At 43.3% G+C, this 26,461-nt stretch overlaps 1 protein-coding gene across 3 annotated transcripts in view; it reads right to left on the minus strand.

The window, feature by feature from the left end:
• Positions 1 to 26,461, minus strand: part of cgnb (cingulin b) — a 72,049-nt gene that overhangs the window by 2,312 nt on the left and 43,276 nt on the right. Inside the window, exons 5-20 of one of the 3 annotated variants that reach the window (XM_041902888.2) lie at positions 17,323 to 17,447; positions 15,201 to 15,339; positions 14,809 to 15,021; positions 10,737 to 10,885; positions 9,806 to 9,832; positions 9,125 to 9,245; positions 5,472 to 5,684; positions 5,285 to 5,371; positions 4,749 to 5,006; positions 4,411 to 4,581; positions 3,891 to 4,052; positions 3,548 to 3,637; positions 3,335 to 3,418; positions 3,089 to 3,207; positions 2,803 to 2,911; positions 1,133 to 1,293 (exon numbers count right to left, since the gene is read on the minus strand). In XM_041902888.2, coding sequence (XP_041758822.1) covers positions 1,133 to 1,293; positions 2,803 to 2,911; positions 3,089 to 3,207; positions 3,335 to 3,418; positions 3,548 to 3,637; positions 3,891 to 4,052; positions 4,411 to 4,581; positions 4,749 to 5,006; positions 5,285 to 5,371; positions 5,472 to 5,684; positions 9,125 to 9,245; positions 9,806 to 9,832; positions 10,737 to 10,885; positions 14,809 to 15,021; positions 15,201 to 15,339; positions 17,323 to 17,447 — 2,228 coding nt within the window. The remainder of the gene's footprint in view (positions 1 to 1,132; positions 1,294 to 2,802; positions 2,912 to 3,088; positions 3,208 to 3,334; positions 3,419 to 3,547; positions 3,638 to 3,890; positions 4,053 to 4,410; positions 4,582 to 4,748; positions 5,007 to 5,284; positions 5,372 to 5,471; positions 5,685 to 9,124; positions 9,246 to 9,805; positions 9,833 to 10,736; positions 10,886 to 14,808; positions 15,022 to 15,200; positions 15,340 to 17,322; positions 17,448 to 26,461) is intronic. The other 2 variants (XM_041902889.1, XM_041902890.1) reach the window with 2 other exon arrangements.

Here is a 26,461-nt window from a genome sequence, read left to right on the forward strand (position 1 = left end):
AATCAGCTTCATGGAGGTAGTCACCTGTAATGGATATCAATTAACAGGAATTTATTTCCTTCTTAATGCTTTTGAGCCAATCAGTTGTGTTGTGACAAGGTAGGGGTGGTATACAGAAGATAGCCCTATTTGGTAAAAGACCATATTAATGCAAGAACAGCTCAAATAAGCAAAGAGAAACGACAGTCCATCATTACTTTAAGACAAGGTCAGTCAATACGGACAATTTCAATGACTTAAAGTTTCTTCAAGTGTAGTCGCAAAAACCATCAAGAGCTATGATGAAACTGGCTCTCATGAGGACCGCCACAGGAAAGGAAGACCCAGAGTTACCTCTGCTGCAGAGGATAAGTTCATTAGAGTTATCAGCCTCAGAAATTGCAGCCCAAATAAATGCTTCACAGAGTTAAAGTCACAGATACATCTCAACATCAACTGTTCAGAGGAGACTGCGTGAATCAGGTCTTCATGGTCGAATTGCTGCAAAGAAACCACTACTAAAGGACACCAATAAGAAAAAGAGACTTGCTTGGGCCAAGAAACACAAGCAATGGACATTAGATCGGTGGAAATCTGTCCTTTGGTCTGATGAGTCCAAATTTGAGATCTTTAGTTCCAACCGCCGTGTCTTTGTGAGACACAGAGTAGGTGAACGGATGATCTCTGCATGTGTGGTTCCCACCATGAAGCATGGAGGAGGAGGTGTGATGGTGTGGCGGTGCTTTGCTGGTAACACTGTCTGTGATTTATTTAGAATTCAAGGCACACTTAACCAGCATGGCTACCACAGCATTCTGCAGCGTGAAGGAAAAGCAGCCAACAAGTGCTCAGCATATGTGGGAACTCCTTCAAGACTGTTGGAAAAGCATTCCAGGTGAAGCTGGTTGAGAGAATGCCAAGAGTGTGCAAAGCTGTCATCAAGGCAAAGGGTGGCTACTTTGAAGAATCTAAAATATATTTGTTTAACACTTTTTTGGTTACTACATGATTCCATATGTGCTATTTCAAAGTTTTGATCTCTTCACTATTATTCTACAATGTAGAAAATAGTAAAAATAAAGAAAAACCCTTGAATGAGTAGTAGGTGTGTCCAAACTTTTGATTGACAGGTACTGTATATCAGGGAACTCACTTCTCAGACTCCAGTGCTGTGACTTTGGCTTGCAGTGCCTCCTGCAGCTCCTGCTGCTCCTCCAGGTCCCTAAGAGACTTCCTGCGGACCCCCTCCAGTCGTTCCACCTCGCCCTCGCTCTCGTCCAGCTGACGCTTCAGGGCCTTCACACGCAGGGACAGCTGGGGACAAAGAGGGGGACAGGGGGTTAGGATACTGTAGCACCTAGATGTCAGGATACTGTCACACAGGAGCACAAGGGAGCAAGGAAAGGTAAAAGGTCAGCAGGACACAGCAAGTCAGCTATTAAATGCATAGAAAAGGCAATGTCCTGAGGAAAATGTGTGCTTGCTTGACTTGAAGTATTTATGGTAGTGAAGTGTGTAGTTGTACAGTGTGAGGAAACAATAGGAATTTCCACCAAAAACCACCTAATTCTCTGTCATTACATTCATTTTCATGTTATAGTATGCATACTGTACACAGTACATTCATATGTAAGAGATAATCAACGAGGGGTTATGCGTACTCTGGAAAATAATGAACGACGTGGAAGGTGTGCTCCATGACGCGCTAGCTTTCAAAAGCAGCTCAAACATATAGTAGAACATGTAAGAACTATAGCCATTGAATTCTACCGTGCAAATATACTGTGCGTTATAGGGAAATAATGCACGCTCAAGAATGCCCTTCAAGCCAATCAGAAACAAGTATTCAACAATGCCATGGTATAAATTAATAATAATAAATGCCATTTAGCAGACACTTTTATCCAAAGCAACTTAGTCACAGGTGTATACATTTTACGTAATGGTGTCCAAGGAATCAAACCCACTATCCTGGCGTTGCAAGCGCCATGCTCTACCAACTGAGCTACAGAGGACCACCAGTATCCATTAACAAGTACCTGGTCTAGTTGCTCAGCGTGCTGGTTCCTCTCAAACCATTGTACATGAAGCTGATTGTCATAAATATCTGATGTATACAGCAGGAAGAGTAGGAAAGTGTAAGCCCCAGAAAAGTATACAGCCCTTTGTCACAGTACAAAGTAAAAATAACCACAAAGAATACCAAAACCAAAGTAAGGTGGATGTGAGCACCTGCAGCTACCACTTGAAGCCACAGTATGATAAAGTACAGCTTAACATGCCCAAGTAGATACAACAACATTGTACAGAAAATAACTCAACCGTTAAACATACGTGACCAATACGTTTGCCACTTTTTGGTTTGAGAGTAGCATGTATCAGAAGGTAGAGTGCGTGTGTGTGAACACGTATGTGCATGTGAAGAAGCTTGCCAATAATTCAAACTATGTACTGCATTGAAAACACCATTTCTGCTGTGTTAATATCCCACCAAAATAGTCATCAGTGTAAAGGTGCTGAAAATCGAATTCAACAACGATAATAATGTTTTCAATTCGACTTTTGCTTTCAAAAGCAGCTCAAACATAGAACATGTAAGAACTATAGCCATTGAATTTTACTGTGTGTTATAGGGAACAAATGCACGCTTTAGAATGCCCTTCAAGCCAATCAGAACTCTTTTATCCAAAGCAACTTAAAGTTATGCGTGTATACACTTTACGTACTGGTGGTCCCGGGAATCGAAACCACAATCCTGGCGTTGCAAATGCCATTCTCTACCAACTGAGCTACAGAGGACCACCAGTATCTATTAACATCTACCTGGTCTCGTTGCTCAGCGTGCTGGTTCCTCTCCTGGTCCAGAGTGACGATTATGTCCTTCAGCTTCCTCTCTACTCTCCTCTGGGAGGCCTGGATACTCAGCTTCTCTCTGAACATGGAGACATATCATTACACACAATATTCATACTATTCAGATTAACCATAGTATCCACAAAGCCAGGACTACTGCTAGTCAATATTATGGTGCTTGGCATGTTAGTACTTGATGTAGTGTCCAGAGTACTTGAGCAGTTACTATACTTAGCTATTGTGTGCATGTACACACCTCTCTTCACTGTGTAGCCTCTCCTCCAGCTCCTGTATTTTGACCTCTAACAAAGTGATTCCAGCGGAGGGACGAGACTGTGTCTCCATGTCTGCCACACGGGACCTCAACTCCTTCACCTGAGGAGAGAGAGTTGGCATATCAAGATGTGTTTGAGCAAAAACTATTTTGAGGGTGATGACATACTCTTAGAATTAGGCATTTTCTGTTAAATAAATGTTAGGATATGAAAAGTGAAGTCTGTACCTGTCTCTCCAGGACACTCTTGTCCATTTCTAGGTCGTGTACGGTTGAGCGCTCCTTCATCAGGTCTCCACGCAGCTGGTCAATCTGAGAGAGAAAGGAGGAGGAGGAGGAGAGAATACGCAAACATTCTGAGAGACTTAGTCTGTATGGAAATCAGTCCCTGCTTGTGCGTATTCAAGTGTGTGTGTGTGTGTGTCTATTGAAGTACAGTACCTGTTCTCGACTGCGTGCAACACGATCATTGAGAAGCTCCACGCTGCTCTTCTCCTCATCCAATTCAATTTCCATCGTCTTCACTTTGTCCTGACACACAAACACACATCCATCCATGTTGTAAACAAATGAGTTTGACCATGTCTTTTCAACCTATCCTCTCCTCCCAATATCATATACTCCATCCTGATATCCCAATGCAAGAAGTCTTTCATATACAATTCCCAAAGATCTCAGAAGAACCCTTGACCTCTAACCTCAAGTTCTCACACACAGTATTTCCACACCTATAATTCACCCCAAAATCTTTGACATTTAAAGGTCATGACCTTTGACCACTCACCTCCAGGCCTCTGAGCTCTCTGTTGCGGTCCGTCTGAGCGCTCCTCTCGGAGTCCAGTTCGCTCTCCAGATGTTTGAGGCGGCTGCTGAGCAGGTCTCTCTCCAGCTGGGCGCTGTCCCTCTCCTCACCACACACCAGCAGCTCTTTCTTCAAACGAGACACCTGGACCACGGAACAGGGGGATGGAGTCAGTGGTTTGATATTTGGAAAGGGGACATAATATCCCCAATATATTGAAAGTCATGCAAGGATCGCCTCAAGTTTGTCTCATTAACTGTGTCTCACTTCATACCGTATCTTTTTATTTTCTTCCTTCTCTTCCCTCAATCCTTTTACTCCTTTCTCGCTCTACAGTACACCTGTAAACTATCTTTCTCTCCACTGATCTCACTCCTCCCTTCTTTCTCTGTACCTGAACACCATCTTTCTGTCCTTTCCTTTCCCTCCCTCACCTTTTCCTGCAGTTTCTTCAGGTTGGCCTGGGCCCTCTACAGTTCAGCCAGTCCACACACTCACTCACCTCTTCCTGCAGTGTCTTCAGGTTGGCCTGGGCCCTCTGCAGTTCAGCCAGTCGGTCTTTGCCCTGCCGCTGGGCATCCTGTAGGTCTCTCCTGGAGCGCTCCCTGTACTCATCCATCTGGCTCTGCAGGGCCTGCACCGACTGACGGGAGTCCCCCAGCATCACCTCCATCTGACGGGTAGAGGAGAAGGGGTGGGTGGAAAGGGGATGGATGAGAAGGATGGGGTGATCTTTGTTAATTCAGCTTTAAAGCAATCCAAAATCCATACCAGGGCAGTAGAATAAAATACATCAAAAAGCAGATGCACGCACATACGCAAAGCCGCAGCCGCACGCACCACACACACCTCCTTGCTAATCTTCTCCAGGGCCCGGTCTAGCAGTCTCTTCTGCTCCTCCAGGTCACTCTTGCCCCTGCGCAGCGCGTCTCTCTCCAGATCTCTCTCCTCCAGCCGTTGGCCCAGCTCGTCCCTGTCCTTGCCCAGACGGGAGGCTCCTCGCCTGGCTTCCTCCAGCTGGCACCTCAGGGAGCGGTTCTCATCTTCCAGGGCCTGCTCAGCCTCCGAGCTCTGGGGCACGCTGGAGTGAAGCCTCGTCTGTGGAACAGAAAAATACCATATTTTTATTTAGGAGTATGTGTATTTAGGTATACCTTATATAGTATGTGATATTAATAACAGATACGTAATAACAGATCAGAGAGTTTATGTGACTCCATGCATTACTGTGTAGTAATTATGTGTCCTTTTCTAAAGATATAAAAGTCTCTCAATTGCATATGTGCCTAGAGGTGTAGCGTATGTTTGCTGTGTTACTCCTGTGTGTTTTTCGATAGCTATGCATGCATGTTGCGGCTTTGGTATGTGTATTTTACCATGCGAGTCAGTCTCTCTCTTAGCCTTGTGTTGGCTTCCTGAAGCTCCAGACTCCCCTGATCCAATGGTGAGGACCCACCTGACGACTAGAGAGCACGCGAGAGAGGTAAAAGAGATAAACTTCACATCCATGATCCATCCCACACTCAGTCAAAGTTTAGTTGTTTCAAGTTGATGACACCTCACCTGCTTTGCCTTCTCAAGTGCCATCTCGAGCTCATCTTTCTCCTGCCGTGATTGGTCCTTCAGCCTGTCAATCTCTGACCTCAGTTCAGACTCCCGCACTTGGCTAGCCCTCCTTAGGGCTTGAAGCTCCTCCTCCTTCTTGTTTAGCTCAACCTTTTGTCTGTCGAGCTCTGTGCGAGCCTGCTTGATATCGCCAAGACAACGCTGAAGATCCTTGGAAAAAAGCAAATCGTGACCAAGATGAATAAAGAGGATGAGGAACAGAATGTGTGCAACTGCCTTTTGCGCGTGTGTGTGTGTGTGTGTGTGTGTGTAGGACAGAATTAGTGAGATTGTGGGTGTATTTAATTGTGTACAGTGCCTTCACAAAGTATTCATACCCCTTGACTTATTCCACATTTTGTTGTGTTACAGCCTGAATTCAAAATTGATTAAATATATGTCTCACCCATCTACACACAATACCCCATAATGACATTTACATTTTAGTCATTTAGCAGACGCTCTTATCCAGAGCGACTTACAGTTAGTGAGTGTATACATTACTTTTTTATTTTTCATACTGGTCCCCCGTGTGAATCGAACCCACAACCCTGACGTTGCAAACGCCATGCTCTACCAACTGAGCTACATCCCTGCCGGCCATTCCCTCCCCTACCCTGGACGACGCTGGGCCAATTGTGCGCCGCCCCATGGGTCTCCCGGTCGTGGCCGGCTACGACAGAGTCTGGATTCGAACCAGGATCTCTAGTGGCACAGCTAGCACTGCGATGCAGTGCCTTAGACCACTGCGCCACTCAGGAGCTGTCAAAGTGAAAACACGTTAGAAATGTCAGCAAATGTATAGAAAATGAAATACAGAAATGTCTCATTTACATACGTATTCACACCCCAGAGTCAATACTTTATAGAAGCACCTTTGGTAGCGATTTCTGGGAAAGTCTCGAAGAGCTTTCCACACCTGGATTGTGTAACATTTGCCCATTATTCCTTTCAAAAGTCTTCAAGCTCTGTCAAATGTTGTTGTTGATCATTGCTAGACAACCATTTTCAGGTCTTGTAGATTTAAGTCAAAATTGTAACTTGGCCACTCAGGAACATTCACTGTGTTCTTGGTAAGCAACTCCAGTGTAGATTTGTCCTTGTGTTTCAGGTTATTGTCCTGCTGAAAGGTGAATTAATCTCCCGGTGTCTGTTGGAAAGCAGACTGAACCAGGTTTTCCTCTAGGATTTAGCCTTTTATTTTTTATTTTTATTTAACCAGGTAGGCCAGTTGAGAACAAGTTCTCATTTACAACTGCGACCTGGCCAAGATAAAGCAAAGCAATGCGATAAAAACAACAACACAGAGTTACATATGGGATAAACAAAAACGTACAGTCAATAACACAATAGAAAAATAGAAAATCTATATACAGTGTGTGCAAATGTAGTAAGTTATGGAGGTAAGGTAATAAATAGGCCATAGTGCAAAATAATTATAATTTAGTATTAACACTGGAGTGATAGATGTGCAGAAGATGATGTGCAAATACAGATACTGGGGTGCAAATGAGCAAAATAAATAACAATATGGGGATGAGGTAGTTGGGTGGCCTAATTACAGATGGGCTGTGTACAGGTGCAGTGATCGGTAAGCTGCTCTGACAACTGATGCTTAAAGTTAGTGAGGGAGATGTTGGCTTTGGGGATGACCAGTGAGATATACCTGCTGGAGCGCAGACTACGGGTGGGTGTTGCTATGGTGACCAATGAGCTAAGATAAGGCGGGGATTTGCCTAGCAGTGATTTATAGATGACCTGGAGCCAGTGGGTTTGGCGACGAAAATGTAGTGAGGGCCAGCCAACAAGAGCGTACAGGTCACAATGGTGGGTAGTATATGGGGCTTTGGTGACAAAACGGATGGCACTGTGATAGACTACATCCAATTTGCTGAGTAGAGTGTTGGAGTCTATTTTGTAAATGACATCACTGAAGTCAAGGATCAGTAGGATAGTCAGTTTTACGAGGGCATGTTTGGCAGCATGAGTGAAGGAGGCTTTGTTGCGAAATAGGAAGCCGATTCTAGATTTAATTTTGGATTGGAGATACTTAATGTGAGTCTGGAAGGAGAGTTTACGGTCTAACCAGACACCTAGGTATTTGTAGTTGTCCACATATTCTAAGTCAGACCCGCCGAGAGTAGTGATTCTAGTCGGGCGGGCGGGTGCAAGCAGCGTTCGATTGAAGAGCATGCATTTAGTTTTACTAGCGTTTAAGAGCAGTTGGAGGCCACGGAAGGAGTGTTGTATGGCATTGAAGCTCATTTGGAGGTTTGTTAACACAGTGTCCAATGAAGGGCCAGATGTATACAAAATGGCGTTGTCTGCGTAGAGGTCGATCTGAGAGTCACCAGCAGCAAGCGCGACAACATTGATATACACAGAGAATAGAGTCGGCCCGAGAATTCAACCATGTGGCACCCCCATAGAGACTGACAGAGGTCCAGACAACAGGCCCTCCGATTTGACACATTGAACTCTGAGAAGTAGTTGGTGAACCAGGCGAGGCAGTCATTTGAGAAACCAAGGCTATCTAGTCTGCCAATAAGAATGCCTGTGCTTAGCTCCATTCCGTTTCTTTTTTATCCTGAAAAACTCCCCAGTCCATAATGATTACAAGCATATCCATAACATGATGCAGCCACCACTATGCTTGAAAATATGGAGAGTGGTACTCAGTAATGTGTTGTCTTGGATTTGCCCCAAACATAACACTTTGTATTTAGGACAAAAAGTGAATTGCTTTGCAGTATTACTTTAGTGCCCTGTTGCAAACAGGATGCATGTTTTGGAATATTTTATTCTGTACAGGCTTCCTTCTTTTCACTCTGTCAATTAGGTTAGTACTGTGGAGTAACTACAATGTTGTTGATCCATCTTCAGTTCTCTCCTATCACAGCCATTAAACTCTGTAACTGTTTTAAAGTCACCATTGGCCTCATGGTGAAATCCCTGAGCGGTTTCCTTCCTCTACGGCAACGGAGTTAGGAAGGATGCCTGTATCTTTGTAGTGACTGGGTGTATTGCTACACCATTCAAAGTGTAATTAATAACTTTACCATGCTCAAAGGTATATTCAATGTCTGCTTTTTTCATTTTTTCATCTACCAATAGGTGCCGGTCTTTGCGAGGTAAACCTCCCTGGTCTTTGTGGTTGAATCTGTGTTTAAAATTCGCTGCTCGACTGAGGGACCTTACAGATAATTGTATGTGTAGGGTGTGGAGATTAGGTAGTCATTCAAAATTCATGTTAAACACTATTATTGCACATGCAAGCTATTATGTGACTTGTTAAGCAAAATGTTACTCCTGAACTTATTTAGGCTCGCCATAACAATGGGGTTGAATACTTATTGACTCAAGACATTTCAGCTTTTCATTTTTAATTACTTTTTTAAAAATCCCCCAAAACATAATTCCACTTTGACATTATGGGGTATTGTGTGTAGGCCAGTGACAAAAAAAATCTCAATTTAATCCATTTTAAATTCCAGCTGTAACACAACAAAATGTGGAAAAAGTCTAGGGGTGTGAATACTTTGTGAAGGCACTATGTGTAAGAATGTGTGTATGCTTTATCTTTGTGACATTGTGACCATGAAGAAGCTTACCTCTGCATAAGAGTCTGCCTCGTCAAAGCCCGGCATCTGCTTCTTCATGGACATCAGTGAATCCTGAAGCTCCTTCAGCTCCCCCTCAAACTCTTCCTTCTCCAAACGTGCTCTCATAAGCCTACACAAACACAGCCAATAGTTATTAAACACACCGCATGTACGATAATCATGTGAACACTACAGCTAATGCACAACACAAACAAACAATGAACACTCTTTGAATCTACACACCATCACAAACCTGTTGCTATCTAAGACAAAACACATATTGCAAGGAATCTGGACTATCTGAACAAATCTTGATACAGCGAATATGTAATCATTGTTCATTTCAATAGTTTAGATCATGTCTGTTTATAACAGTTGATATGATTACTTAGATTCATCATTTGTCATGATAGCTTGATTAATTAAAATAGCTTCTGAGATTCATTTGAGAAGTTATAGAAATTGGTAAATAAATCTTGATTGATCATTTGCTCAGTAGGTTGTAGTTAGTATTTATCGTTCTAATGATCAGATCATTAGTCACATTGGGCTGCATCAAAACTTGAGATACGAGCATGTTATTTGAGTGACATGTTATTTGAGGATCAGAACTCAAGTTAAAGATTTGGCCCCATGAGACTAAACTATTCTACTCAGACCAAAAAGAGTGAGTTTGAGTTTCTCACTCACGTTGGAGTGTTGCTCTGCTGCCCATTCCTGCCCAGTAAAAATGTCAGGGATAAAAAGGAAAAGGTGCATGCATTAAAGGGAGGCAGTAGAATAATGTTTAACATTTCAGGTCTGGACCCAAGCCACTGGAAACATTAGTCACAACAAAAAACGTAGGTATTCAAATGCAATCCAAAATAAATAAAAGGTGTGAACATCGGCAAACATCTTAGGAAAGTGTGACAATGCAAACTCTCTCAGGTGTTCCGAAACTGAGACTCCTATCAAAATTAAAATACTCTGGGGTAAAACGGTCTCCCTTTGGTAGAGCTGGGAATTGCCAGGGTGCTTAGGTGCCGATACGATATGTATTGCGATTCTCATGATTCTCACAATTCTATATGTACTGCAATTCGATACTCTGATTTTGTTGCAATTTTATGTTACAAACATATTGCTTACTATATGTCTGCTGCAGAGAGACAAGAGAGAGCATGAACAAATTTGTTTTGATCAGTCCTGGAAACAAAAGTGCTGAAAACATGTGGGCTCACTACTTTAAAAAAAGATGGAGAACAAGCTTCAGGATGGAAATTACCGGCGTTTTGGAGCAGGTACAGCAGACTAGTGCTAGCTAACGGTACCTAGCAACAACAAAAAAAGTCCAAAATAATATCGCGATACATAACTGTATCGATTCCCCCCATCACTACCCTTTAGCAATCATAAAGTGTAAGTTTGCCTTTGAAGACCAGATAAGGGGCTGCCACTGATAAGGGGCCGCAATATCTCTGGTATTTTGGATCATAGGTCAAGACAATAGAAACTGGCCTTACATAGACTACTAGTTTAAAGCTAAAATGAAGACGACTTTACAGATGTGTAGACATGTGTATGATGCACCATTGATATACTACAGCCAATTAAATAATAATTATATTAAGGCACTCACTCATGCTTGGTGCTATGAAGCTCCTCTGTGGTGGTTTCCAGCTGCTCCCTCCACTGGCCACCCTGGTCCCTGCAGCTCTCTAGGTCATGCTCCAGGCAGAGCATGGAATCATTCACCCTCTGCCTCTCCTCCTCAATCTGCTGCTGGGACTAACACACAGCAGGGAGAGATCAGACATATGGTACATACATGCATACAGTGCATTCGGAAAGTATTCAGACCCCTTGACTTTTTACACATTTTGTTTCGTTACAGCCTTATTCTAAAATGGATTTCATTGTCCCCCCCCCCCCTCAATCTACACTCAATAATACCCCATAATGACATAGCAAAAACAGGTTTTTATAAATTTGCTGAAATTTATAAACTGAAATATCACATTTATATAAATATTCAGACCATTTACACAGTACTTTGTTGAAGCACCTTTGGCAGCGATTACAGCCTCGAGTCTTCTTGGTTATAATGCTACAAGCTTGGCACACCTGTATTTGGGGAGTTTCTCTCATTCTTCTCTACAGATCCTCTCAAGCTCTGTCAGGTTGGATGGGGAACATTGCTGCACAGCTATTTTCAGGTCTCTCCAGAGATGTTCGATCGGGTTCAAGTCCGGGCTCTGGCTGGGTCACTCCAGGACATTGAGGCTTGTCCCGAAGCCACTCCTGCGTTGGCTTGGCTGTGTGCTTAGGGTCCTTGTCCTGTTGGAAGGTGAACCGTCGCCCCAGTCTGAGGTCCTGAGCACTCTGGAGCAGGTTTTCATCAAGTATCTCTGTACTTTGCTCCGTTCATCTATCCCTTGATCCTGACTAGTCTCCCAACGGGCTGTCATGTGCCTTTTACTGAGGAGTGGCTTCCCTCTGGCCACTCTACAATAAAGGCCTGATTGGTGGAGGGCTGCAGAGATGGTCGTCCTTCTGGAAGGTACTCCCATCTCCACAGAGGAACTCTGGAGCTCTGTCAGAGTGACCACCGGGTTCTTGGTCACTTCCCTGACCAAGGCCCTTCTCCCCAGATTGCTCAGTTTGGCTGGGCGGCCAGCTCTAGAAAGAGTCTTGGTGGTTCCAAACTTCTTCCATTTAAGAATGATGGAGAACACTGTGTTCTTGGGGACCTTCAATGCTGCAGACATATGTTGGTACTCTTCCCCTGATCTATTCCTCGACATAATCCTGTCTCTGAGCTCTACGAACAATTCCTTTGACCTCATGGCTTCGTTTTTGCTCCAACAGGTTTGTGCCTTTCCAAATCATGTCCAATCAATTGAATTTATCACAGGTGGACTCAAATCAAGTTGTAGAAACACCTCAAGGATGATCAATGAAACAGGATGCACCTGAGTTTGGACACACCTACTCATTCAAGGGTTTTTCTTTATTTTTACTATTTTTTACATTGTTGAATAATAGTGAAGACATCGAAACTATGAAATAACACATATGGAATCATGTAGTAAACAAAAAAGTGTTAAACAAATCAAAGTATATTTCATATTTGAGAATCTTCAAATAGCCACCCTTTGCCTTGATGACAGCTTTGCACATTCTTGGCATTCTCTCAACCAGCTTCACCTGGAATGCTTTTCCAACCGTCTTGAAGGAGTTCCCACATATGCTGAGCACTTGTTGGCTGCTTTTCCTTTACTCTGCCGTCCTACTCATCCCAAACCATCTCAATTGGGTTGGGGGATTGTGGAGGCCAGGTCATCTGATGCAGCACTCCATCACTCTCCTTCTTGGTAAAATAGCCCTTACACAGCCTGGAGGTGTGTTGGGTCATTGTCCTGTTGAAAAACAAATGATAGTCCCACTAAGCACAAACCAGCTGGGATGGCGTATCGCTGTAGAATGCTGTGGTAGCCATGCTTGTTAAGAGTGCCTTGAATTCTAAATAAATCACTGACAGTGTCACCAGCAAAGCACCCCCACACCATAACACCTCCATGCTTTACGGTGAAATACACATGCAGAGATCATCCGTTCACCCATACCGCATCTCACAAAGAAACAGTGGTTGGAACCAAAAATCTCCACTTTGGACTCCAGACCAAAGGACAAATTTCCACAGGTCTAATGTCCATTGCTCGTGTTTCTTGGCCCAAGCAGGTCTCTTCTTCTTATTGGTGTCCTTTAGTAGTGGTTTCTTTGCAGCAATTCGACCATGAAGGCCTGATTCACACAGTCTCCTCTGAACAGTTGATGTTGAGATGTGTCTGTTACTTGAACTGTGAAGCATTTATTTGGGCTGCAGTTTCTGAGGCTGGTAACTCTAATGAACTTATCCTCTGCGGCAGAGTTAACTCTGGGTCTTCCATTCCTGTCGCGGTCCTCATGAGCGGCAGTTTCATCATAGCTCGATGGTTTTTGCGACTGCACTTGAAGAAACTTTAAAAGTTCTTGAAATTTTCCGTATTGACTGACCTTCATGTCTTAAATTAATGATGGACTGTCGTTTCTGTTTTTGTTTATTTGAGCTGTTCTTACCATAATATGGACTTGGTATTTTACCAAATAGGGCTATCTTCTGTATACCCCCCTTACCTTGTCAAAACATAACTGATTGGCACAAACACATTAAAAAGGAAAGAAATTCCACAAATGAACTTTTAAGAAGGCACAGCTGTTCATTGAAATGCATTCCAGGTGACTACCTCATGAAGCTGGTTGAGAGAATGCCAAGAGTGTGCAAAGCTGTCATAAAGGCAAAGGTTGGCTACTTTGAAGAATCTCAAATACAAAATATATTTTGATTTGTTTAACACTTTTTTGGTTACTACATGATTCCATATGTGTTATTTCATAGTTTTGATGTCTTCACGATTATTCTACAATGTAGAAAATAGTAAAAATAAAGAAAAACCCTGGAATGAGTAGGTGTTTCCAAACTTTTGACTGGTACTATATGTAAATAAGTTTTTTTATTTTTTTGCTTCGTCATTGCAGATTGATGAGGAAAAAAATAATTAATTCAATTTTAAAATAAGGCTGTAACGTAACAAAATATGGAAAAAGTCAAGGGGTCTGAATACTTTCCGAATGCACTGTACATACCACAGGAGGTTGGTGGCACCTTTATTGGGGAGGATGGGCTCGTGGTAATGGCTGGAGCGGAATCAGTGGAATGGTATCAAATACATCAAACATGGTTTTCATGCATTTGATGCCATTCCAGGTGCTCCGTTCCAGACATTATTATGAGCCATCCTCCCCTCAGCAGCCTCCACTGATACGTACAGACAGACAGTTTCTCAGGGACCCCCAACCAACGCATATACTGTGTTGTTCCATTTCAGCACCAGCATACCGGATTTAACTAATCAAGGGGTGGATTGGGAATGGATAGCGAAACACTGTATGAACATTTGACATATGAAGAGTTTATTTCCAAAACGCTATATCCACCAATGTTTCACATTTGTGTTTTTCCATCAGAAATGATTGCTTATGGGTACCTTCATGTATGTAAAATATTACTGTCCTCCGTTTTTTTATCCATAGATTTCAGATGTGTATACATTTTTAATTACTTTGCAAAACGCTATATATCCATTGTTTAGCTGGAATGTAATGTTGGTATCCTGTATATTTCACTGTGATATGTGGTTGTCTCACCTAGCCATCTTAAGATAATGCACTTAATGTAAGTTGCTCTGGATAAGAGCATCTGCTAATGACAAAAATGTATAACGTAAATGTTTTACATACAGATCTCATATTACTGTATTGAATAATATTTAAAAAAAAAATTAAATAGTGATGTCACAAATGTATACTTTGTACAGTTCTTCATTTAAAATGTCGTTATTTGTTATAATTGATCGTGTAAAACCTAGCGTACTACTTATTTCTCTAAGAGTGAGGCGGATATATCAAGTGATAGATTTTAAACAAATACATGCCTGTCATTGAACATGCCATGATTAGATAGTGAAAAAAACAGACCAATCTCTTTCATAATTTCTTTAAACAATAAAAGCTAATTTACCAACATTTCTGAAAATGGATATATAGCATTTTGGAATTAAACTCTTCATTTACACAAGTGCATATACACACCCACCCACCGACGTATCTACCTGTGACACCTGTTCCATGGTGCTCCTCAGGGTCTCCATGTCCTGGCTGTACTGCTCCCTGAGGGCCTCCATCTCCTGGTCGTGGCTCCCCACCTCCTCCTTCAGCGCCCCCTTCAGGGCCGTCAGCTCCCTCTCCCTCTGACGCAGCACCTCCTCCTGACGCTGGCTCAACATTGTCGCCTCCGCCAGGTCCGCCTGCAACGACATCACATCCTGCGAGGGAGAGAGAGGGGAAGATGGAGAGGGGGAGAGAGGAGTTTGTGTAAATAGTGCTGAATGGCTGCCATTCATCACCTGGGATTTCATAAGATGCCCCCATACAATGTAAAGCGCTTTGAAGAGTGCTACATAAATGCAAGCCATCATCATCATCATCATCATCCTTGTCGTACCGTCTGCAGTGACATCGAGTCTGTCTGTGGCGTCTTCTCTGGCATTCCCCTCAGCTCCTCCTGAAGCTCAGCCAGCTGGTCTTCCTGTTGACGCACCCGAGACTCTGCCCACTCTCTGGCCATTCGCAGCTGGGTCAACCTGATAGGGAAGACACCAATCAATACCCCAATCAATCAACTCATTAACGTGTCAGTCAATTAGACAATCAATCCATCAACCTAACAATTAAAGAGGCAGGAGGTTAAGGACCCTTTAATGGGATGCTTAAAGGTGCAATCCATAGATTCTCTATATTCTGACAACAAAACGTAGAATAAATACATCCGGGGCATCACTTTTGGGGGGGGTCTTAAACACATACAGTTGAAGTCGGAAGTTTACATACACCATAGCCAAATACATTTAAACTCAGTTTTTCACAATTCCTGACATTTAATCCTAGTAAAAATTCCCCGTCTTATTTTAAGAATGTGAAATGTCAGAATAATAGTAGAGAGAATGATTTATTTCAGCTTTTATTTCTTTCATTACATTCCCAGTGGGTCAGAAGTAAACTGAATTAGTATTTGGTAACATTGCCTTTAAATTGTTTAACTTGGGTCAAACGTTTCAGGTAGCCTTCCACAAGCTTCCCACAATAAGTTGGGTGAATTTTGGCCCATTCCTCCTGACAGAGCTGGTGTAACGGAGTCAGGTTTGTAGGCCTCATTGCTCGCACTCGCTTTTTCAGTTCTGCCCACACATTTTCTATAGGATTGAGGTCAGGGCTTTGTGATGGCCACTCCAATACCTTGACTTTTGTCCTTAAGCCATTTTGCCACAACTTCGGAAGTATGCTTGGGGTCATTGTCCATTTGGAAGACCCATTTGCGACCAAGCTTTAACTTCCTGACTGATGTCTTGAGATGTTGCTTCAATATATCCACATAATTTTCCTTCCTCATAATGCCATCTATTTTGTGAAGTGCACCAGTCCCTCCTGCAGCAAGGCACCCCCACAGCATGATGCTGCCACCCCCGTGCTTCACGGTTGGGATGGTGTTCTTCGGCTTGCAAGCATCCCCCTTTTTCCTCCAAACATAACGATGGTCATTATGGCCAAATAGTTCTATTTTTGTTTCATCAGACCAGAGGACAATTCTCAAAAAAGTATGATTTTTGTCCCCATGTGCAATTGCAAACCGTAGTCTGGCTTTTTTATGGCGGTTTTGGAGCAGTGGCTTCTTCCTTGCTGAGCGGCCTTTCAGGTTATGTCGATATAGGACTCGTTTTACTGTGAATATAGATACTTTTGTACCTGTTTCCTCCAGCATCTTCACAAGGTCCTTTGCTGTTGTTCTGGGATTGATTTGCACTTTTCGCACCAAAGTACGTTCATCTCTAGGAGACAGAACGCGTCTCCTTCCTGAGCGGTATGACAGCTGCGTGGTCCCATGGTGTTTATACTTGCATACTATTGTTTGTACAGATGAACGTCGTACCTTCAGGCGTTGGGAAATTGCTCCCAAGGATGAACCAGACTTGCGGAGGTCCAAAAAAAAAAAAAAGTGAGGTCTTGGCAGATTTCTTTTGATTTTCCCATGATGTCAAGCAAAGAGGCACTGAGTTTGAAGGTAGGCCTTCAAATACATCCTCAGGTACACCTACAATTGACTCAAATGATGTCAATTAGCCTATCAGAAGCTTCTAAAGCCAAGACATCATTTTCTGGAATTTTCCAAGCTGTTTAAAGGCACAGTCAACTTAGTGTATGTAAACTTCTGACCCACTGGAATTGTGATACAGTGAATTATAAGTGAAATAATCGGTCTGTAAACATTTGTTGGAAAAATTACTTCTGCCATGCACAAAGTAGATGTCCTAACAGACTTGCCAAAACTATAGTTTGTTAACAAGAAATGTGTGGAGTGGTTGAAAAACTAGTTTTAATGATTCCAACCTAAGTGTATGTAAACTTCCGACTTAAACTGTACATACACTGCACATGCACACAGATTCCAGACACAGATGAAGTTTCCCATACACAGATTAAGCCTAGTCTATTTAAAGTGCTTTTTAGTCCAGTACTAGGCCTTATCTGTGACTGGGAAACTTGCCCAAGGTGTGTGAGGCCTAGCTTACTCTTCTTGGGCCAGCTGTAGTTCGGTTTTGTTGCGGTCCAGTTGTTCCTGAAGCTGGAGGTTCTCATTCAGACGCTGCTCCAACTCCTTCTTCAGATTCCCATGAGACCCTGGTTTAGGAGGACCCTGACAGAGGAGACAAGTCAATATACATACAACTGTTCCTACTATATATTGTACAGCATTCAGCAGTGTACTCTAACAATCTACAATTCACTGTGCGATCAGAAATGCCTAGGAACCTGCATTCAACACTACATTGTTGGCAACAAATAAATTGTTACAGATTGGCATCGAGGCTATCGCCAAAGTGCAGTATCTGCAATATACACCATCAAATAGTGCTAGGGGGTGTCATTCACAGGAGGTTGGTGGCACCTTAATTGGGGAGCCCATGCTTGTGGTAATGGCTAGAGCGGAATAAGTGGAATGGAATCAAACATGGTTTCTATGTGTTTGATGCCATTTCATTAGCGCGGTTCCAGACATTATGAGCCGTCCTCCCCTCAGCAGCCTCCACTGGTGTCAATCAACTTATTTGAAGAAATGACAATATTTCTCGCATTGCTCAGTATAGTAAACATCATCCATCAGCGTGTCCAACTATGTGAAAGGGTCAAAAGCACCAGCATGTCTTATCCAACACCCACACCAGCCCACTGTTTGTTTGTCAGGAGAGGTTTTTAAATCCTTGAATAAATCATCTGAGTACAGTCACTATGTGTATACTGGGTCTGCGTCCCAAATAGCACCCTATAACCTATATAGTGCACTACTTTTGACCAGTGCCCACTGTAGTGCACTATGTAGGGAATAGGGTGGCATTTGGGACATAGCCTGGATGTAGCTCAGTGACATTACGGATGGAGGGTAAAGTTTTGCCCTGCGGAACTAACATTCCTCTTCAAGTATTATCAGAGATAGAGTCTGTGCTGCAGAGATTCTGCTCTCCTCAGTGCAACTGGTTTTTATCTGTTTGTAAAGAGGGGTAATGAAGAGTTGAATTGATTATGAACTGGACAGTGGAAATAATATAATTTAGCCAATGGAAAGGCCAGTTAGCTGCTAGTTATGTCCTTGAGGGAAATCCGAATAGCCAGCTGTATAAATGAATAATATATGCAATACTGAACGCTCTGGTAGCAGTCTTCAATAGCCTTATCCGATATTCTTAATTAACAGGTGACATAACAGGTGTTCCCCTCTGGCCATAGGAGGCAGGCAGGCAGGCACGCACACCACCTGCTTCAGGTAACCAAACACACCAGCTTGTGTTTCACCACACAGGCAGCAGAGAAACTATATATGTCTGCTATTTCACACTGATACCAGTATACCATTTAACACTGCACTAGAGCCAGCCAAAACAGTCTACTGGTGTTCAGAGTGCACTTAACATTGAGTTGAACCAACGGAATCAAATCTAGTGGAGTCAAGAGAACACGTTATACTATATTTGTACTAGGATAGTCAAATCTCCGGCTGCTTATACTGTATGCTTAAGCAGAATTAAACTATTACTAATTGTATCCAAGCTATTAAGTAATGTTGATACACTACATGACCAAAAGTATGTGGACACCTGCTCGTCGAACATCTCATTCCAAAATCATGGGCATTACTATGGAGTTGGTCCCCCCTTTGCTGCTATAACAGCCTCCACTGTTCTGGGAAGGCTTTCCACTAGATGTTGGAACATTGCTGCGGGGACTTGCTTCCATTCAGCCACAAGAGCATTAGTGAGGTCGTGCGTTCCAATTCATCGCAGTCAGAGTTCCAAATCATCCCAAAGGTGTTCGATGGGGTTGAGGTCAGGGCTCGGTGCAGGCCAGTTAAGTTCTTCTACACTGATCTCGACAAACAATTTCTGTATGGACCTTGCTTTGTGCATGGGGCATTGTCATGCTGAAACAGGAAAGGGCCTTCCCCAAACTATTGCCACAAAGTTGGAAGCACAGAATTGTTTAGAATGTCATTGTATGCTGTAGCGTTAAGATTTCCCTTCACTGGAACTAAGGGGCCTAGCCTAACCATGAAAAAACAGCCCTAAACCATTATTCCTCCTCCACCAAACTTTACAGTTGGCACTATGCATTGGGGCAGGTAGCGTTCTCTTGGCATCCGCCAAACACAGATTCGTCCGTCGGACTGCCAGATGGTGAAACGTGATTCATCACTCCAGAGAACGCGTTTCCACTGCTCCAGAGTCCAATGGCGCCGAGCTTTACACCACTCCAGCTGATGCTTGGCATTCAGATGTTGATCTTAGGCTGGTGTGCGGCTGCTCGGCCATGGAAACTTATTTCATGAAGCTCCCGACGAACAGTTCTAGTGCTGAAGTTGCTTCCAGAGGCAGTTTGGAACTCGGTAGTGAGTGTTGCAACCGAGGACAGACGATTTTTACGCGCTTCAGCACTCGGTGGTCCCGTTCTGTGAGCTTGTGTGGCCTACCACTTCGCGGCTGAGCCGTTGTTGCTCCTAGAAGTTTCCACTTCACAATAACAGGACTTAGTTGACCGGGGCAGCTCTAACAGGGCAGAAATCTGACGAACTGACTTGTTGGAAAGGTGGCATTCTATGAAGGTACCACGTTGAAAGTCACTGAGCTCTTCAGAAAGGCCATTCTACTGCCAATGTTTGTGTATGGAGATTGCATGGCTGTGTGCTCGATTTCATACACCTGTCAGCAAGGGGTGTGGCTGAAATAGCCAAATCCACTAATTTGAAGTGTAATATTTAGACCTAAGCTGTGTTCGAATACTCATACTAACCACACTATTTGTGACGCAAATTGAGTAATTAGTATGCTTATTGGTCATAGTATGGATATAAAAGGAAAGGGGGATATCAAGTCAGTTGTACAAGAGAATGCATTCACATGAAATGGGTCTTCTGCATTTAACCCAACCCATCTGAATCAGAGAGGTGCGGGTGGCTGCCTTAATCGAAATCCACGTCGTCGGCGTCCAGGGAACAGTGGGTTAACCCGCCAGGGCAAAAGTTCCCGGATGTCGTTCTACATCCACCAAAATACGAAGTATACAAGCAGTAGACACCATGTCTGTGCTTTTAGGGCACATAATGCAATTCTTCAGAAAATGGGCGTAGCTTCACATCATTTTCAGATTTGAAGAGAATTTCGGAAAATATGCAGCCGAAGTCCAACGAGACCGGCTACAAATTCATTGCTTTAACTAATTATGACAACTGTTAAGAAAATGTTGAGCAATGTAATAAAGGAATTACTTTTCAAAGAAGTTACGTTACACGTTATGTTGGCTGACAATTTGTTAGCTACGCTAGCCTTACGAACCGCATAGCATATCATTACAGAAGTTTCTTGTATGTACCCGTATATTAGCTAGCTACCTAACGTTAGTTGGCTACTAATACATCAAACTTGCCTAAGTGGTATAGTCGTTGTGCGTTCTCAATGGACATTGTTAATGAAGTCGTAAGATGTCTAGCTAGTATTTGTTATGCTAACAAGCTAGCAAGAAGTTGCATAGCAACAGCATCAACTTCCGGTACAGGCGAAGCGCTAGTACACTCAACCGAAAGGATAGCGTTCGTTTACAGCAGGGTTCTTCAATTCCGGTCCTGGAGGGCCGAAACACTTCTGTTTTTTTATTTCTACCTGGTAGTTAATTGCACTCACCTGGTGTCCCAGGTCTGAATTAGCCCCTGATTAGAAGGAGAGGATGAAAAACAGAGGTGTTTCGACCCTCCAGGATCGGAATTGAAGAACCCTGGTTTACAGTATACTAAAATGAACTAATAGCATGTAGTATATATTCATTAAGTGTTATACAGTATGTTAGTATGGGTATTCGAACACAGCTCTAGTCTTGAACCAGAACATGAACAAGCCTTGGGTAACAGTGGTGTTAGGAAATGGCATCTCATATTATTAGAGCAGTCCTATAACTGTACCAGTCCATTTACCAACCCTCAACATTCACAGGCAAAAATGTCTACTCAAGAGCCACCACTTGTGGTGATGAGTTAATATGGCCACCCTTCACAGCAACACCATGGATACCACTGTAGCAGGGGGGCAACCAACCAATCGCCTGCTGGTGCCAGGTTCCACTCAAACTCAATTATTGATAGATCTCAATGACTGAGCTCTTAAACACTGACTGGCCCCATCCTAATCAGCTTTTCTCTGCAGGTGCTCCGCTGTCAAGATACCCCACAGATGATTTACATGGTTAGTAGCTACAATCACACTGAGGGTTATATAATGAGATATAATGACAGCTCATATACATACACAAGTGGTCATACATGGAGGTTGCCATGTGCACACATAAAATGAACGTCTGCATAGAATTAATACTAGGCCAAGGCTGCGGATCCGTAGGTAACTGCCCTGTCCTGCCTGCCTGTATCCCTTTTCCCTACAGCTAAATTCCGAATCACATTCTGTGCATGTATTTCTTTACCTCTACTTTATGCAAAAATGTTTGTGGTCACCCTACCTTCACATTTCTCAATCATGAATGATAATTCTTCAAGTTTTACAGGTCAAATTTCCATGCAGCATCTGCATACCAGCCACTTGATCTCAATCAGTTTCATGGGGATACGCATTTAGACCTTCTTGAGTCATACAGTGTTGTTTCAAAGTAGTGTTGTTTTGAATTATGTACAGTGAGCAGATTTTAGAGAAGATAGTGTTAAAGGCCCAGTGCAGTCAAAAACGTTTTTTTCTCCTGTGTTTTATATACATTTCCACACTACAAGGTTGGAATAATACTGTGAAATTGTGAAAACTATGATAATACTATTTTAGTATGAGAGCTGTTGGGAAATGTCAGCCTGTGGGATGGAGTTTGGCCTGCCTGGTGACATCACCAGGAGGTCAATTCATTAATAGACCAATAAGAGAGAGTTCCAAACCTCTCTTCCAACAACAGATCGTTTTCAGTTTCCCCCTTCCCACTCAGACCACTCCCAGACAGTCCTAGCTCTTTGCTAAGAAACTATATTTTTTATTTTGTTGACCATTTGAATTGAAAACAATTACAGTAAGGTACTTAATTGTTCCCTGGAAATGATTTGAAATTGAGATCAAAACGGCTGCATTGGACCTTAAACTGTAGAAATACCTGTGTTGAGTTTAAATCAAAGAACATAGACTGAACAAAAATATAAACACAACATGTATAGTGTTGGTCCCATGTTTCATGAGCTGAAATTTAAAAAAATTAAAAATAAATATAAAAATCGCAGAAATGTTCCATATGAACAAAAAGCATATTTCACTAAAATGTCCAGATTTTGTGCACATATTTGTTTACATCCCTGTTAGTGCGCATTTACATTACATTTTACATTTAAGTCATTTAGCAGACGCTCTTATCCAGAGCGACTTACAGTTAGTGAGTTATATAAAAAAATAAAAAAATAAAAAAAAATAAATTCATACTGGCCCCCCGTGGGAATCGAACCCACAACCCTGGCGTTGCAAACGCCATGCTCTACCAACTGAGCTACATCCCTGCCGGCCATTCCCTCCCCTACCCTGGACGACGCTGGTCAAATTGTGCGCCGCCCCATGGGTCTCCCGGTCGCGGCCGGCTACGACAGAGCCTGGATTCGAACCAGGATCTCTAGTGGCAAAGCTAGCACTGCGATGCAGATGGGTTGTATACAGGTGCAGTGATCGGTAAGCTGCTCTGACAACTGACGCCTAAAGTTAGTGAGGGAGATAAGAGTCTCCAGCTTCAGAGATTTTTGCAGTTCGTTCCAGTCATTGGCAGCAGAGAACTGGAAGGAATGGCGGCCAAAGGAGGTGTTGGCTTTGGGGATGACCAGTGAGATATACCTGCTGGAGCGCAGACTACGGGTGGGTGTTGCTATGGTGACCAATGAGCTAAGATAAGGCGGGGATTTGCCTAGCAGTGATTTATAGATGACCTGGAGCCAGTGGGTTTGGCGACGAATATGTAGCGAGGGCCAGCCAACAAGAGCGTACAGGTCACTATGGTGGGTAGTATATGGGGCTTTGGTGACAAAACGGATGGCACTGTGATAGTCTACATCCAATTTGCTGAGTAGAGTGTTGGAGGCTATTTTGTAAATGACATCGCTGAAGTCAAGGATCGGTTGGATAGTCAGTTTTACGAGGGCATGTTTGGCAGCATGAGTGAAGGAGGCTTTGTTGTGAAATAGGAAGCCGATTCTAGATCTAACTTTTGATTGGAGTTGCTTAATGTGAGTCTGGATGGAGAGTTTACGGTCTAACCAGACACCTAGGTATTTGTAGTTGTCCACATACTCTAGGTCAGACCCGCCGAGAGTAGTGATTCTAGTCGGGTGGGCGGGTGCAAGCAGCGTTCGATTGAAGAGCATGCATTTCGTTTTACTAGTGTTTAAGAGCAGTTGGAGGCTACAGAAGGAGTGTTGTATGGCATTGAAGCTCATTTGGAGGTTTGTTAACACAGTGTCCAATGAAGGGCCAGATGTGTACAAAATGGTGTCGTCCGCATAGAGGTGGATCCGAGCGTCAACAGCAGCAAGAGCAACATCATTGATATACACAGAGAAAAGAGTCGGCCCGAGAATTGAACCCTGTGGCACCCCCATAGAGACTGCCAGAGGTCCAAACAACAGGCCCTCCGATTTGACACATTGAACTCTAACTGAGAAGTAGTTGGTGAACCAGGCGAGGCAGTCATTTGAGAAACCAAGGCTATTTAGTCTGCCAATAAGAATGCAGTGGTTGACAGAGTCGAAAGCCTTGGCCAGGTCGATGAAGACGGCTGCGCAGTACTGTCTTTTATCGATTGCGGTTATAATATCGTTTAGGACCTTGAGCGTGGCTGAGGTGCACCCATGACCAGCTCGGAAACCAGATTGCATAGCGGAGAAGGTACAGTGGGATTCGAAATGGTCGGTGATCTGTTTGTTAACTTGGCTTTCAAAAACTTTCGAAAGGCAGGGCAGGATGGATATAGGTCTGTAACAGGTTGGATCTAGAATGTCACCCCCTTAGAAGAGGGGGATGACCGCGGCAGATTTCAAATCTCTGGGGATTTCAGACGTTACGAAAGAGAGGTTGAACAGGCTAGTATTAGGGGTTGCGACAATTTCGGCAGCTAATTTTAGAAAGAAAGGGTCCAGATTGTCTAGCCCAGCTGATTTGTAGGGCATTGTAGAATAGATTCAGGGCATTATGTACAGACAAGGATATGGAAGGATATGAGTACAGTGGAGGTAAACCTAAGCGTTGGGTAACGATGAAAGAGATAGCATCACTGGAGACACCGATTGAGTCGGTCTCCGTGTGCATGGGGGGTGGGACAAAGGAGCTGTCTAAGGCAGGTTGAGCTGGGCTGGGGGCTCTACAGTGAAATAGTACAATAAGAAATAACCAAAACAGCAATAAGCAAGGCATATTGACATGGTAGAGAGGCATAAAGCAATCACAGGTGTTATTCGAGAGAGCTAAGACAACAGCTGGTAATGGTGACAAAGTTTGGGCTGAGGCTAAACATAAACAGGATGCGGTACCGTATAAAGGAACAGTCCAGCAGGCATCAGCTGTATAGCTGAGTTATCATAAGTTCCGGTGAACAGCAATAGGAGAGTTCGGAGGTAGTTTGGGAGCTGCTACAGCACTGGCGAGCAAGAGGCCCGGCTTGTGTGTGCTAGCGGGCCGGGGCTAGCAGATGGATCTTCGTGGTCAACGTTGTAACGGGAAGCCTGTTGAAACCACATCAGACGATTTCGTCTGCAAACCAGTCGTGTTGGATCGGCGGGGCTCCGTGTCAACACTAGGAGGTCCCGTTCGGTTGACAGAGAGGTAGATAGCCGGGAGATGGGCCTGGCTCGAGGCTAGCTCAAGGCTAACTAATGCTTGCTAAGGGGCAATGGTAATTAGCCAACGACAACAGCCATTTGGTTGCAGCTAGCTGGTTGTGATGATCCGGCGCTAGGGTCCAGTGATTCCGGCAGAAAATCCGATATGCTCTGGGTCGATAGCATGCTGTGCAGACTGGCCGACAAATTGTCCAGGCTAGAGCTAGAGCTGGCTGGTGGGTAGTGCAGGCCACGGACAATGGTGAAGACGCTAACGGTGGCTAATAGCAAGTAGCCATTCGGTTGTATATCTGTATTCCCAGTCATGTGAAATCCATTGACTAGGGCCTAATTAATTTATTTAAATTGACTGATTTCCTTATATGAACTGTAACTCGTTGAAATTGTTGCATTTATATTTTGGTTCAGTATATTTTTTCTAGTGGCGCGCTGTAGAGTTTTGGCAACATGAGACATTTTTCCATTTGCACAATCATCCTAAAATCTCATTAAAAATGAGGTGATGTTTTCTGTCTTACAGTAACGTTATACTATGCTATTATACTTGGTTTGTAGAATACTATCTTTATGTGATCTTGCAGACATTGATTCAGCTTTGATCTAACTTTATTAAACAAGCACCATTTGCCAGACTAGCCTGTTCTCTACAATTAGAACAGAGACTGCATAAAGAAGAAAATACAGATGCGTCGGGACTTTTAGCTGTCGGGAAGAGGGGTCCAGAAAATGCGGATCCGCAGCCACTCTAAATACTATATGCAGATTAAGAATATAGGCCTACTCAAAGACTGCTGTACACAAATATAGGCTACTGCTCGCAGGAACAAACTGTACAGTCGTGGTGAAAGGTTTTGAGAATGACAAGTATTGGTCTTCACAAAGTTTGCTGCTTCAGTGTTATGAGATATTTTTGTCAGATGTTACTATGGTATACTGAAGTATAATTACAAGCATTCCATAAGTGTCAAAGGCTTTTATTGACAATTACATTAAGTTTATGCAAAGACTCAATATTTGCAGTGTTGACCCTTCTTTTTCAAGACCTCTGCAATCCGCCCTGGCATGCTGTCAATTAACTTCTGGGCCACATCCTGACTGATGGCAGCCCATTCTTGCATAATCAATGCTTGGAGTTTGTCAGAATTTGTGGGGTTTTGTTTGTCCACCCGCCTCTTGAGGATTGTCCACAAGTTCTCAATGGGATTAAGGTCTGGGGAGTTTCCTGGCCATGGACCCAAAATGTCGATGTGTTGTTCCCCGAGCCACTTAGTTATCACTTTTGCCTTATGGCAAGGTGCTCCATCATGCTG

Source organism: Coregonus clupeaformis, chromosome 17 (assembly GCF_020615455.1).
Source record: "Coregonus clupeaformis isolate EN_2021a chromosome 17, ASM2061545v1, whole genome shotgun sequence".
NCBI classification, from domain to species: domain Eukaryota; kingdom Metazoa; phylum Chordata; class Actinopteri; order Salmoniformes; family Salmonidae; genus Coregonus; species Coregonus clupeaformis.